The sequence below is a fragment of the Parasteatoda tepidariorum genome, chromosome 6 (assembly GCF_982258835.1).
Source record: "Parasteatoda tepidariorum strain Cologne lab strain chromosome 6, Ptep-v5.0, whole genome shotgun sequence".
Classification (NCBI taxonomy): Eukaryota; Metazoa; Arthropoda; class Arachnida; order Araneae; family Theridiidae; genus Parasteatoda; species Parasteatoda tepidariorum.
In genome coordinates this window covers 107191106-107206148 of record NC_141760.1, presented here as the reverse complement: position 1 = coordinate 107206148, position 15043 = coordinate 107191106, and the positions used below count along the sequence as shown (strand labels likewise).

The following is a 15043-nucleotide window of genomic DNA, read 5'->3' as shown; positions in this document are numbered from 1 at the left end:
CCTATTTGCTAATTATAAACAATTCCCTAATGAAACTACAAAAGCAATAAATTTCAGATCGCTTCATGATTGGCTTTCGCTTCACTCTCTCTCTTTCTTTGCTCTAGTTGTGTAGTATGCTTCAAACTTCAATATATTTTATGGTTTGCTTAAATTATAATTTTAAATTCAATTTTTTTTTTAAAAAATGAAGCATTTCAAAGGTAGAAAATCTCCAGTCATAAACAGATATGGTTGCAAAATATTATAATGTAACTAAAATTATTTTTTTCAATATTAAAACACCCACAAAACATCAACATAAATCCTTTCATAACTTAATAGCTAATTAATAACTAATTCAAACAAAGTGAGACCTCAAAGTCATTTTTAGACATAAGGCAATCTTGGCCTTTAGATCTTAATTCCAGGCATTAAACATATTTCATACATATTTAAAGTACTATTTCTTATTTTGCATGACTATTAAATTTTTAAATGTTATTTGGAAATTTTAAATCACCACACGTAGTTAAAATATCAATAGAAATCAGCACAGTAGTGAATTGCAAACTAAAACATTCCATAATTTACATTTGCAAGATTTTAGTGGATGTAGGCTTTGCACAACATTTTCGTAAAAAAAAGTAGGAACAAAAAAACTCTTAAAGATCTAATTTAGTTTCATGTATTGTTATAATTATTCATTATTATATTTATTTATTCATTATACAACATTGATTTATTTTGAAAGTCTTTAAATTTCCGAGTTTTCAATGAATGAAAGTACTAAGTCACACTCTTCAAGTGTTTTGAAAGTGGAAGAAATTTACAAGTTCTTTTGGTAACAAACAGTTGATGAGTAATCTAAAAAAAAACCTTCTCAATAGGCAAATCAAAATACAGTACAGAACCCGCTATCCGGAAATCAGAAAACCGGAAAACCAAAAAACCGGAACGAAATTCGATAAATTTTCCCGCAATTTAAAAAAAATAAATAAATAAATATTTCCCCATAAGATTTTTGGATTTTTCTTTCTTTTTTGAAGGATGTTTACCTTACCATCATTTCAGAAATAATCATTAGTGCATTACCTCATCGTTTTTTCTTATTTTTAAGATTATTTCCAAATATTTTTTTTTTAGTTGGGTTTAACACTAAAAAAACGGCTTTTTGTAGTGATTCAGAAAACCGGAAAAATCAGTTATCCGGAATAGCGATAGTCCCGATCGTTCCGGATAATCGGTTCTCTACTGTATTAAGAAAACAAGGTGTCAGGGGAGACTAGTTTAAATGAGCATTTTATAAATTTTTTGAATTAAACAGCTTTTGGATAAAAAATAAAACATCTTTATTCCTTACTTTCAGCACATAAACTTTAGAGATAATTTACTAAAATATTACTTAGAACCTTCAGTTATTGCATAGTAAGATAATCAATTCACCTTTCACTATTTTTGTGCTGATCAGCATCATACAGGCAGAAAGGGGTATCAATTGTGGTGCACTCAGACATAAATTCAATGGAACCTCCCGGATCTGCACTAATATCACATATAGCCAACAGGCGATGGGGCAGAGAGGGTGAACCTTCACTAGAGGGTAACCAAGGGGTGAAACTGGGTCTGAGTAAGTGTTTGGCATCCGGAATAGTTAGAAGTTTTGGAGAATTAACAGCCCAATAAATACCATTGATAATAACAGATGCATAAGGAGCAATCTAAAAAAATATTTTAATGAATTAGAATATAAAAAGAAATTAAATCTTTCATTTTGCTAATGAGCCACTGAAAATATTTCAATATAATAGAGCCTTAAGTAGGCTTGTACAACCTTTTTCAAAGGAATGCAGAAGAAAAATATTTTTTAAAAAATATCTTTAAGAAAAATATCTTTAAGAAAAATATTAATATGACCATAATTAAGTATTGCAAGTTGAACCTCTGATATTACCATATTGATAGGGTCACATCTGAACTGCTTAAATAAAATGCCACAATCTTAGGAAAATAATTTAAATTATGTCTTGACATAGAAAAGTAATAAATCACTGAAACAAAAAATTTAAGAAACAATCATATAATAAACAAGCATACAATAAACTTGCTAATCTCAAAAAAGAGTCTTCATCATTAAGAAACCATAAGCATAGGGATACCACAACATATTCACAATTAACTTTTAATTAAAAAAAAAATAGTAACTAAAGTCTAAAAAGAAGACCAAGTAAATGACTTAAATAGTAAAAATTATATTTCAAATATAGATGCATAAGTGCAATATCCACACTTTAAAAAATTCTAATTATCAAATCATATCAGTGAGCTGTCAGATCCACAAAAAATAGAACCAGAAAAAAAATATTTAATACTACTATGCACTAAATGCACTACTATGCACAGTACATTGAAAAAATTCTTTTTGAATGTTAATTCGTGAGAAAACCAACTGAAAGAGTTTTCTCCATTACTTCATTAACTCATAACATTAACATAGCTGCCAACATGGATAGAAAAAAAAACAGTACATTTTACAAAATAATATAAATTTCATGATAATTGCTGCATAACGTAGTAAATATTTTACACACAGGGAATTTTAGAGTAATCAAAATAGAAAAATCACAATATTTTCCAATATTAAACATACTAGAAATGTTCTGCATTTTGTTTACACATATTTCAAATATTAATAGGCATTTAATTCATCTAAGATTATTAAAAAAATTTTTTGATTAATTAAAAAAGAGAGTTCTAAGTAAAAATAAACTGAAAATTTTAGAAGACAAAAGTTTTGAATTGAGTTCTATTCATTAGGCTCACTTCATTATGTATTAGTAATACTTATTTAATTATTCAAGCAAGCAATAATCTGTACAAAAATTTCATTTGAATAGGGATGTTTTAAGGAAACTTCTCAATTTTAGGGAATTTTCTAAAATGTATAAAAACCAGAAGAAACTGGCAAAATCTAGTAGTCTACCAGAATATCCAGTAGAGTTAGCAGCTATGCATTAATAGTTAAATAAATAAATCCATTTATCTCAAGAAATCTCTGAAATACACTTAAACTACATTAATAAATTATGAATTAAGTATTTTACAATAAATATAAATAACAAGAACATACTGTTTTAGCAAAGTTTGAATAATAACGATCAGGATGCAGTTCGAATTCTTCAGCATCAAAACCTCCGCCTTCTTTACGACGTATATGATCATCTCTGCTTACGACTGCACCATACACTTTATTCATGGCTAGACATGGTAAAAAAAAAAAAAAATCTCACTTTTGAAAAGGGAAAATTAAGCACCTTTTAAAAACATCTAATGAAAAAACCACCTTTAAGGGCTTTTAAATCAAGAATAAGCACCTTTAAGCACATTTTAAAAATGCTATGCACACTGTATTATAAAGAAGAAAAAAAACATACATATTGAAGAAAAAAACATAAAATTAGCAACTTTTGTTCTAAAAAAGAAAAGGAGACTCATATATAACATACACCCATGCACAGCAACCTGTGGCAAATCTGTAGGACTCACATATTCATATGGAAGTTCCTGAAAAACTTCTTGAGCTCCCTAAAATTAAAAAAAAACAGCATATACGATATTCTGTAAATAACTACTTAAATATTAGCTTGTTTCTGCTTTTAAGAATTGGCATCATTTATAATACTGAATATATATCTGAAACACATTTAAAGATTATGAATGATTAACCGTATAATAATAAATATAGGGGGTAAAATTGGAAAAGCTTCTTAAAAATAGAGAGGCTTCGGGGTAACTATTTATGATTTATTTTTTTACCAAAGCTAAGAATTTACGCCATCCTTTAATCTTTCAAGAGTTGCATTTACATAGCTGCCAACATGGATAAGAAAAAAACCAGAAGATTTTGCAAAATAATATAAATTTCATGATAATTGTTTCATAATCTACTAAATATTTTATGCATAGGGAATTTTAGGGATTTTTATAGTCATCAAAATAGAAAGACTGTAAAATTTTCCTGTTATGATTGACAATAAATGAACCTGAAATGTTATGTACTATGTTTACTTACAATTTCAAATAGTAAATCAGCATTTAATTCATCAAAGATAGTTAAAAGATTTCTTAATCAATTTAAAAAGTTTTGAATAAAAATAAACTGTACATTTTAGAACAAAATGAAAGGTTCTAAACTGATTTTTATAAATGATGCTCGCTTCACTATGTATTAGTACTTAAGTACTAATACTTATTTATTTACTTATTTAATTATTCAAGTATTCTTATTACTTATTTAAGTATTCAAGCAAGCAATAATAATCTGTTCAAAGATTCTATTTCAATAGGGATTTTTTCAGGAAACTTACTCACAATTTTAGGGAATTTTCTAAAATGTTCAAAAACCAGGAGAATTTTTATTAAACCAATAGACCAGGAGAAACTGGAAAAATCCAGTAGTCTACTGGAAAATCCAGTAGAGTTGGCAGATATGTATTTACTTATTGTAGGGTCATTCTTTTGAAGACTATTGCATTCTGACATTCTTAATATAAAGAATATAGAGTAAAAAATGAAATGAATCTCATAAAAAGATAAACTGATATTGAAACAAATAATTAGTCAAAAATGGTGATAAAAAAGTAGAAGTACATTCATTTTATTTATTGTTTTTAATTTTCTTTAATTTAATTCATGTTTTGTGATTTATCTAAAAATATTTAACTTAAAAGAAAATATGAACAGAAATAAAACAGAATAAAACAAAAATTTAAAACTTTCTAAAATTTTGATTTCTTTTACAGTTGCTTTGTCTCGTCACGGAATAGTGGAAAAACTGAGAGAAAATTTAGAAAGCTCCCGCAAATACGGAACAGTTGGTAGCTATGTAGTAATCTTCAAAATTATTCAGTTCATATGTTAAAAACAATTTATCAGAAAAACAGCTGATATTTTGAAATACCTGAGAAACATTTCCTGAACCAGTGAATACGAAAGTTAAAGGACCAATGGATCGAGGCATCATACCTAGTGCAATTTCATAACCAGCATCTCGCACAGTTTGGCGGGCCATACCGCTATTTCGATAGTTATGAGCAGGGCCAACATGCTAAACAAAAAATAGGGAAACATTAAACTATAAATAAAACATTAAATTATTATAATTTTTTCATATTGAAAAGAGAAAAAAAAGGTCAGAAATTTTGATTCGTCATTTAAAACCAAGCACTATTAAAAGCACTCAAACAGCGCAGACTCCATTGTGAATCTATGTTTGCTTTTTCGCTCATTATTTCTGCCAATATTAACACAGCCTTACATTTTTAACATGTTTCTCTGATGCACAAATTTTGAAATCAAGCTATTTTTTTATGCAATTTATCTGTGACCATTTCATCAGCAATCAAAGTGACTTTTTGATTGTGTCTTCTGCTGTTGTTGTTGGATTTCCATTTAGCTTCGATAATTTCAATATTTTTCATACCATATTATTTCAACTCAAGTTTTTAATCTTGTATTTTAATAATCATGTTTAATGTTCCAATTTTTGCCAATTTAAATTATTATGCTTGTTTTTTTTACATGGTTTTAAAAATTTCAACATTTTTAATACAATATTACAACTGTTTGTGAGTTTCGAATAGCGCATTTTAATAATCACTCTTGATGATTGCTTTATTTGTGCTGATTTTATGTCAATCCAAGTTATTTATTTATTTTTTTTTTTTTTAAAGTTTTTGCAGCACTTTTCTACATGGCATTGAAAATCCTGATATTTTCAGGCAATATTATTATGACTTACAAGTTTAGAATCTTGCATGGATTTTAATAATCAATTTAAACACTTGCTTTGTTTGCATTGGATTTCATCGTCATTTTATTGCACAATCATTAATTTGGCAGTTGTTGCTACTCATTTCTACACGGTTTTTGCAAAATCTAGATATTTTTAATACACTATTATTACAACATGCGAAATTTTAACGTAGGTGAAATTTTTTTTACTGTTTTTAACTTATTTTTCTAACTTTTTGTAGCTTAAAAAACCGTATAAGATAAAATATTCATAAAATCTCTTATAATTCACCAAATATAAATGCCCTAAAGTTAAAAATATGTTTTCAATTAAACATTGACTCTTATTTTGAGTAATAATGTGTTTGTTTCATTTTAAATCATTTTAAAAATTCATAAATTTTTTAAATTAAATCTTTTATTTTGCATTTACATATATTACCTTTTAAGACATATATTAGGAAATGATTATAAGAAATTATAAGGATATGATTTCATATAATCATCAAAAGAAACATATTTGAAAATAGGAAATGTATTTGATTCGATGAAATATTATATTCTCTACAATTTCATTTAAAAAACAGTTTATAAACAGATTACAATGTTTTTCAATATCAATTATACTATTACTGTTTTATTCACTAATATTATCTTACCAGAAATGTGAAATCATTCTTCAATTAAAGACATCAGTACCCATATCTTTAATCAAAGACTGATGCTTTCAATTAAAGCCACCAGTACCCATAAAATAAAAATACCTTGACTCACCATGAATGGTGTATGGTGACCAAGAGCAAGGAGTCTGAGTCCAAGTCCATGAAGTATGTTTATTGTACCAGCTACACCTGCAAATTTTCCAAAGGCAACTACTCTTTGACCTTTACTATCAACAAGTTTTTCATAATCAATTAACCTTATATTCTGAAGGAAAAAAAATCACACCATTAGCTTTAAAACATACATATACAGTGAATAACTGTTAACATAACCTAGTTAAAATAACCTAGCATAAACTAGTTACTAAAATATAAAGCATAACCTAGTTAATGCTTTATATTTAATTCAAAATGATTTACCTACTTCTAAACATATTCACTTTTTCATATTTCACATAAAATTATGTAATTGATGAAAATTTAGATTTTTAACTACAGATTTTAATTAAAACATGAAACAGGATGTGTAGCCAGCAAAAAAAAAATAAGCACCTTTCAAGTAAGTTTTTTAAAAACTCAAAAAATATTTTTAATCACTTTCCAAAAAAAAATAAAAAATTCATAATTAGGATTTGTGCAGTAACAAAATTTTTTTTACTATTGTTTAAAGTTCTTAATTTATAAACATAAAATTAATAAAATTCAAACTTTTTTTCAAAAACTTAACATAATCATGATAAAGTAACTAGTTTCGATAAATACTGCAGAGAAAATTATGCATTTTTTGTAATTTCTGACGACAAGACACAGCAAAGAAAAAACTTTTTAAAAGATGGAAAATTAGCCATATTTTACAAACCCTGAATAAAAAAAAAAGCACTTTTAAAGGCTTTAAAAAAACATAAATCAAAAATAAGAACCTTTAAGCATTTTATAAAAATTGCTACAAACCCTGTAAAATAATTACTCTTCATATGCATCTTCAAAATAATGATTGATACTGTTATTATTTGAGATCCAATTTCGGTAAAAAGTGTCCAGAAATTGGAAAGTCCTCGGTCTTAAGGACTGCGGTTCTCAAAATGTGCAATGCAGTATGTTTTAACATTTCTAAAATATAATAAGAAATGCTTTTTGCTTTTCTTCAAAGTATTCATTTTTTAAATATAACTTTGTGATCCCCAATGAGTATACTTTTTGAATGAACATCCTAAAAATATATATTAAGCGTGGTCCATACAGTCATTTTTGAGATAACTGAATCCTTTTGTTCAACTGCCAAGCATTTGTTAGTAAAATTAATCAGCTTTAATAAAAATATCACTAAAAAATGAGAAACTTACTCGTTCAAGAATACAATCCAACATAGGCATGTTTGCTTCCTGTGCTTTAATTGTATGTGAGAAGAAACAATATGTTTTATTAGGAAGCAGTTTATCAATTGGAACTTGCTTTACTCCAATAATCACAGGAGCTTCACTTATGTCTTCTTGAATTATTGCACCAGCATTAATATATGCCTGTAAATATAAAAATATATAAAAACTGAAAGAAATTACATGTCGTATACATATTTTTTCAACAAATTAAATATATAACCAACTAACTTTAAAACAAAGCTCATTACATCTAGAATAATGTTATTGATTTTTCGACATCTACATACATAATTGACAAAATGATCCAAAAACTATAATTATTATTCACGACTTATAAGAGCAATTTTGAATTTGTTACAGAATCTTGTCCATTAAAATAGAATGTTAAAGTTATTTTCATAATGCACAATCGAAGAAAGTTACTTAAATCTTGATTTTATTAGATATTTTCAAAGAAAAAAAATCATTGATTTCCATAAAAGTAAATAAGACAGGTTTAAAATAATCAGAAAATAAGTAATAACAGTTTTTAGTCAGTAAAAATTAAATAATTAGTCATATTTAAAAAATTATACACAGAGAGAAAAAAAATAAGGTTTTTCTAATGATAAGAAAATGCAAGCAAGCAATGGATAATGTTTATCCAATATGTAATGCTTATTGGAATATAGCTTATAGTAAATATGCAATGGACAATGAATTATTCAAGCAATGCCCTAATTATCATTAATAGAAAGTTTTTTTACTATTTAAAAATCAATAAATTACTTATAATCTAATAATCATTTTACAATTAATAGCCATGTTTTATAAATTAATAACCTGCATGGGATAAGCTCTTCTGTTGGATGGTTGAACTAATACTTTTGTTCCTTCTTTTGTCAGCTGCTTAACATGATGGGGACCTAGTGGAGCTCTTCTCTCCCAAACAGATGCATCTTCTCGACGAACAGCTAGTACCTAAAAATATTTTTTGAACAGACTATAAAACAAAGTTTAAGATTGAATACCATCAAACTATACATGAATAGAATCTTTACAATACATATCTGAAACCTAAAATAAAAACAGTGAATGAAATATGACAAACAGCGAAACATCTAGAAAGGTAAAGACTATTCAAGAAATTGAATAAATTAAACTTGTATTTGAGTAGAAGGAGATGGTAAAATTATTAAGAGTATTGCCATACTCATAAAATAATATGACTGCCTAACAAGAAACATAAGACTAAGTTACAGATTCAATAAATTCAAATTATAATCAAAAGCAAATATAATAGTAGAATCATAATGAATATTTTCATAAGATATGCAATACCTATAAAAATGTGTAAATATTAATCATACAATTAAGTTACAAATTTAATAGCGACCTTCAATCTAATGCATAGTCTGAAAGAAATTTATAGGAGGGAGGGAGCAGAGTTTTTTTTTTCCTAAGAGTATTAGTTGCTTTATTATCTCTCTCTGTGAATACATATATACACACACAAAATGTATATAGCCTATAGTATGTGTTGAGCCTATAGTTAGGCTCAACACATTAAAAGTCACTCTAGTACCAAGAGGTGAGGAAGAATTTGGTATTGTTAGATAGGTTTTTTAAAATATCTTACAAGCCTATTTTAATTAAGGTCTGATTTGTATTTCTTGAAATATTTTATTTTAATTCATTTTCACATGAACTTTTGCAATTACTGCTTCACTAATTACATCCTGAATTCATCTATTTACTTTATTTACCAGATTTAAAGAAATCTTGGTACTAGATTTATATGCATTAAATATGAGAGTGTGGTGTAACTATCAATACAAATATTAAATACCAAATAACTAGTATACATAAGACATATTAACTCGATTCTATCTGGAGGTTCGATAGATGCAGGTTAACATAGTCTTAAATTAAATCCCCACATTAGTGACTTGTGTACATGATATGAACTAGCCAACATTCATGGATGATCCACAAATGAGGGGATATATATATATATTTCTTCAATATTGTTTTGCCCCTCATTGATGACCTGTGGACTTGATATGAACATGCCAACATTAATGGAAATCCCACTTCTGACACCAGAGGTACCTTTTGATAGATGAAGGTTGACATAGTCTTAAATAAAAATCCCCTCCATGGTGACCTGCGGACGTGATACGATCTTGTCATTCACGGATGATCCACATTAAAACGGTTGATTTGCTTAAGAAAATATATATACTGCTCAAAGAAAAAGAAATCCGGTGAAGTAAATAAAGTTTCCCGGTCAATAAACAAAAATGAAGGAAAAAAAGAGAAATAAGAAGTGAAATGCCACTAACAAACAAACAAAAAAAAATGAACGAAATGGTTTAAATAAACAAAAAAAAAAGTAGAAATATAATCAGCAAAATGATATAAATAAAAATAAATACACCCTTGCGCAAATTATTTGAAACAAATTCAATAAATTCAGAAAACTAAGAGAAAATGCTATTTTATTTAAATTTATACCAACTCAAAAATTTTTAGTACATAATATGATCTCCACGACACTTTATTAACATTTGGACACGATTCGGCATGGATTCCACTAATTTTTTACAGTCATTTATAATATTTGTGTCCTTGTACCACACATGAATTAACGCCGTGATTAGCTTCTCCATAGTTGTACAGTCCATATTTAATAGGTGATTCTTGCATATGGCCCAGAGATTCTCAATTGGGTTGATATCCGGAGAGTTCCCTGGCCATTCCAATGTCTCAATTTGATTCTCAGACATGAATTTCTTGACAATTTTGGACGTATGGCAAGGAACTAAATCCTGTTGAAAAATCCCTGTTCCATCAGGGTATCGTTTCTTCAACTCGGGAACAACTTTTTTTACCCAGAATAGTAATGTACTGCTCAGAACGCATCATACCGTCAATAGGCTGCAAAGGTCCAACCCCATTGTAACCGAAACAACCCCAAAACATCTTCTTTAAAAACACGAAAAAAAAAGTTTGTTTCAATTAATTTGCACAAGGGTGTATATAAGAAAAACGGCATAAATCAACTAGTGGTATTCGTTCATCGAATTCTATCACAGATAAAATTCTGGAAGGGGAGTAGTGTGGCGTAACTACCACTACAAATATTAAATACCAATTCACTACGATTCTATCTTGAGGTACCTTTTGATAGATGAAGGTTGACATATTCTTAAATAAAAATACCCTCAAGAGCAATATGAGAAACCAATATAAACAAAAAGTTTTAACTTTCATAAATAAAATAACTTTCTTCACTTTTTTTTATAGAATTTACCACCAAAGAACAGGAAAGCTCTGATTTTTCATTAAAAAAAAATATTTATTTCATAAAACATTCACACATGATTATGAGCCAAGGATGTTTCCCATACCATCACCTATAGCAGATTGTGCAGCTCTAGTGCGATAAAATAAACTACAACTATTACGAGCAAAATTAATTTAGTGAAACCAAACCCTTCTGCTTTAATTGAAATACAAACAATTAAACATTCTTCAATTATAGCTAACTTTCATCTTTTTTTAAACTTTCCCCATGTATGCAATAATTTTAATTTAGAATTACAAATATATGCAATTTTGTTTCATACTTTTTTAACCATTAAAAAAAAAAAAAAAGATTTATGACAAATTTATAGCAAGTTCAAATTTTTAAAATAGGCTGGGAGATTTCCATACCGTGACCTGTTCCGCATCGAAAGATATAACCCTTAGCCACTCCCCGAAAAACATCTACAAGCTTTTTTTTTAAAAAAAAAAAAAATTCGATTTCGCACCTTGGCAATTGTAGTTGGTAGATCACAATATATAAATATCCCCAAATAGGGTAACAAATGTATCAAGTTAAACTAGTTACAAACAAAAAAGTGTAAACTTATAAACAAATACAATAAAAATGCACTTTTGTTGATACAATACACACTTTTGTTGACAGGTATAAATATCCCCAAATAGGGTAAAAAATGTATTAAGTTAAACTAGCTACAAATAAAAAAGTGTACACTTATAAACAAATACAATAAAAATGAAGGGATACTTTTGTTGAAGACTTCCATCTTATAGCAGTCCTTAATCTATAGACATTCACAAAATGTTTATATTCTTTTAGGTAAGGCCACATTTCAAATCCTAGAAAGTAAAATAAAATCAATTTAACTCAAAAATAAAACGACCATCACTTAGTATTCTTTTTATGTATTTATATTTTAAAAAAATAGAAAAGTGCATTGCTTGTTGCAGAAATATTTTTACAATGTTTTTTGGTACTTAACAGTTAGAGGCAGGGTTGGGTTTTTGACGTCAAAAAGTGGTTTTTGACATGACAGGGGTATAATACTGGTTTAAACCGTCAAAAACCCGTCGAAAATGTCAAAAACTGAAGTTTGCCAAGAAAATATATTAACTTCAAAACTACCAACAGTTGCCATGCATTATATTGAAATTTAATTATACTATAGGTAATCAGCAGGTTTTAAAATATTTTTTTATTAAAATTAAGGTAAAATAACAGATTTAAAATCTCAGAAATTTATATTCAAATGCATGTGCAGAAAAATTTTGCACAAAAATTTTTTAAATATTTATATTTAAAAAAATTTTTTTTTTCTTTTTGATACTTAAGAAAATTAAAAGTTTATTACTATGCATTTTTGACATATAAGGAACATATAACTAATATTTATAAGGAACTTACAAGTTATGTTGTATAAATACAAACTTGATATAAGATACAAGTGTATAAAAAAAATTTTTTAATGTTATACCGAATATCTTTATTATCCAGTATGTTAATTTGAATTTAAAAGTAGTTAAATTTATGAATAATGATAAATATAATTCATATTGTTTATTATATTTATTTATAATTATTACACTTATCATTTTAAAACAATTTTTATCTCTTAATTTTTTTTTCTCCACTTGTATTAAGAATACAAATAATGCATATCTTGAAAGCAAGAAGTAATTATTCAACAGCTGAATATTTAGATATTCAACAAAACTACATCGTATTCAGCAAAATGAAATTCACAAGTATTTGGATAAACTAAATTTTCAGCATAGTAAATTAATAGGCTGAATATACTGTAAATCGACACTAACTACTCTGTGTATTTAACAGAAAGCACTTAAATTTGTATTGTCTTATGTTAAAAAGATTATTAAGAAGATTTAAAAGAATATTAAAAAGATTTTTCTTTAAAAGAAGATGTCTAATATACAAAACTGCTAATGTTTATCTTTAAAAATGTCTAATTTTTAGTATAATCTATACTATACACTAAATTTGGTTATAAATAAATTTCTTAATAATATCACTGCAGATTTTCAATAACACATGAAAATGAATACAGAATATTACAAAAGATGTGAGTTTTAATAACACATGAAAATGAATACATAATATTACAAAAGATGTGAGTTTTCAAAAGTACAAGATTTTGGTTACTATTCAAAATATAAGTGTTTCTTCAAAATTTTAAATTTATTTTTTCTAGAACATATTTAGAAACACTATCCTTTAAAAAATATATAAATTTTATGTATTAATTAAATTTCACATATGAATATAGGTTTTTGACATTTTCGACAGTGAGGTTTTTGACGTGACGGTTTAAACCATGGTTTAAACTGTCAAAAACTGTCACATGTCAAAAACCTGCCAACCCTGGTTAGAGGAAACATGAAGTCAAATTGAGAAACACTGTTAGACACAACACCAGATATTACATAAATATCGATAGAATTTATGTGGCAAAATGTAACTAGTCAGGATAAAATTTTATCAATCACAAATTACAATGGAAGTATAATTTTTTTTAAGTTGAAAAAAAGCTTAAAATAAATTTGAATTTTCATAAAAGAGTTTGTATTAAATATTTGTTACTATTTTTTATTCGTGGTAATACAATATTTTTGTTTTAGGTAAGTACCAATTTTTGTTTGATTTTGGTTGTAAATTTGGAAAAGCAGTAATCAACAAATGGTTGCTATGATTGATAAACACAAATCTTTATTTTTTAAGCTTTTCTTCACAATGGAAAGCATTTATTTTAATGGGAGGGATAAGGAAAAGATAATATCCCTAGTCCCAAAAACTTTTTATTTACTAATAAGTAAATCCCAAAACCAACTTAATATACATTTTAACAAAATTTATCAGTTAAAAGAAAATGCTTTAGATAAAAATTATGGTCATAATTTAGAAGAAATCTGAAATATTCTTGATATAAGCGATATGCTTTGAAGGTATTAAGAAAATCATTTAAAATTTTGATTTTGTTGTGATAAAATTCTTAGGAAGTTGAGTTTAGGCACTGATTTTCAGATCCTGAGTACAGGTCATTACAGAAGAAGGATCATCTATCTATGCATGTGCAATTTAAAGATATTGAGTATATATATAAATTATTTTAAAATTGATTTTGTTAAAATTCTTATTGAATCCCAATTTTAAATTTTTTTTACAAAATTCTATGATACCAACTTCAAGAGATAATTGAGTAAAAGTTATTGAGAAAGAGTATGTAAGCAGAATACTCAATCTGAATCATTCCCGAATCAAATCATAAAGTTAATTGAGAAGTACATTTTTGTGTAAGTTTAATGAATCTAAAAATTAAGATAAGTGCAAAAACTAGTTTCCCTTTATTGAAAAAAAAACTTCTAACAAGGTTTTATAAATCTTTTTCCTTTTTTTCCCTCAGAAATATTGGTGATTTTTGATTCCCACCATTCCACTATTCTTGTAATTTTTCTGGGGATATTTCTGTATCATGATCTGACTAACAAAGCAGGCTATAGGTTGAATAATTATTAATATACATAAGTTTATTATATGCATTATACATAATAAATATACATGTTTCAAAATTTTTAGACCATATTTAATGAAATTTGTATTTTTCGCCTCTCTTACATATAACTTCCTGAATTTTAAATTTAATTCCAACTCATGAACAAAATAATAATTATTTTCATAATGCCATATCAACATTATATAGAAATTACAATGTTAACATTGTTTAAAATTAAAATTGATGGATGCAATCAAGTTACTATTTGTTACCTAATGCTTAGAATTTTTTTAAAAATGAAATACATTCACTTAATAATCTGCCACAAAAGAAATATGCCTATTGGCTGAATAATTATGATTATATGTATTACCTATTTATATGCATAATAAATATACTTGTTTCCAAATTT

The 15043-nt window shown here is 26.7% G+C and overlaps 1 protein-coding gene across 5 annotated transcripts in view; it reads right to left on the bottom strand.

Moving 5' to 3' along the window:
- LKRSDH (lysine ketoglutarate reductase/saccharopine dehydrogenase) overlaps window positions 1-15043 on the bottom strand; it is a 46584-nt gene that overhangs the window by 24267 nt on the left and 7274 nt on the right. For all 5 annotated transcript variants that reach the window (XM_016067159.4, XM_043049519.3, XM_071178284.2 and 2 more), the window contains exons 2-9: window positions 11871-11962; window positions 8636-8773; window positions 7778-7954; window positions 6547-6699; window positions 4940-5086; window positions 3486-3564; window positions 3110-3237; window positions 1426-1700 (exon numbers count right to left, since the gene is read on the bottom strand). In XM_016067159.4, the coding sequence (XP_015922645.3) occupies window positions 1426-1700; window positions 3110-3237; window positions 3486-3564; window positions 4940-5086; window positions 6547-6699; window positions 7778-7954; window positions 8636-8773; window positions 11871-11954 (1181 nt within the window). In that variant the 5' untranslated portion in view covers window positions 11955-11962. The remainder of the gene's footprint in view (window positions 1-1425; window positions 1701-3109; window positions 3238-3485; window positions 3565-4939; window positions 5087-6546; window positions 6700-7777; window positions 7955-8635; window positions 8774-11870; window positions 11963-15043) is intronic.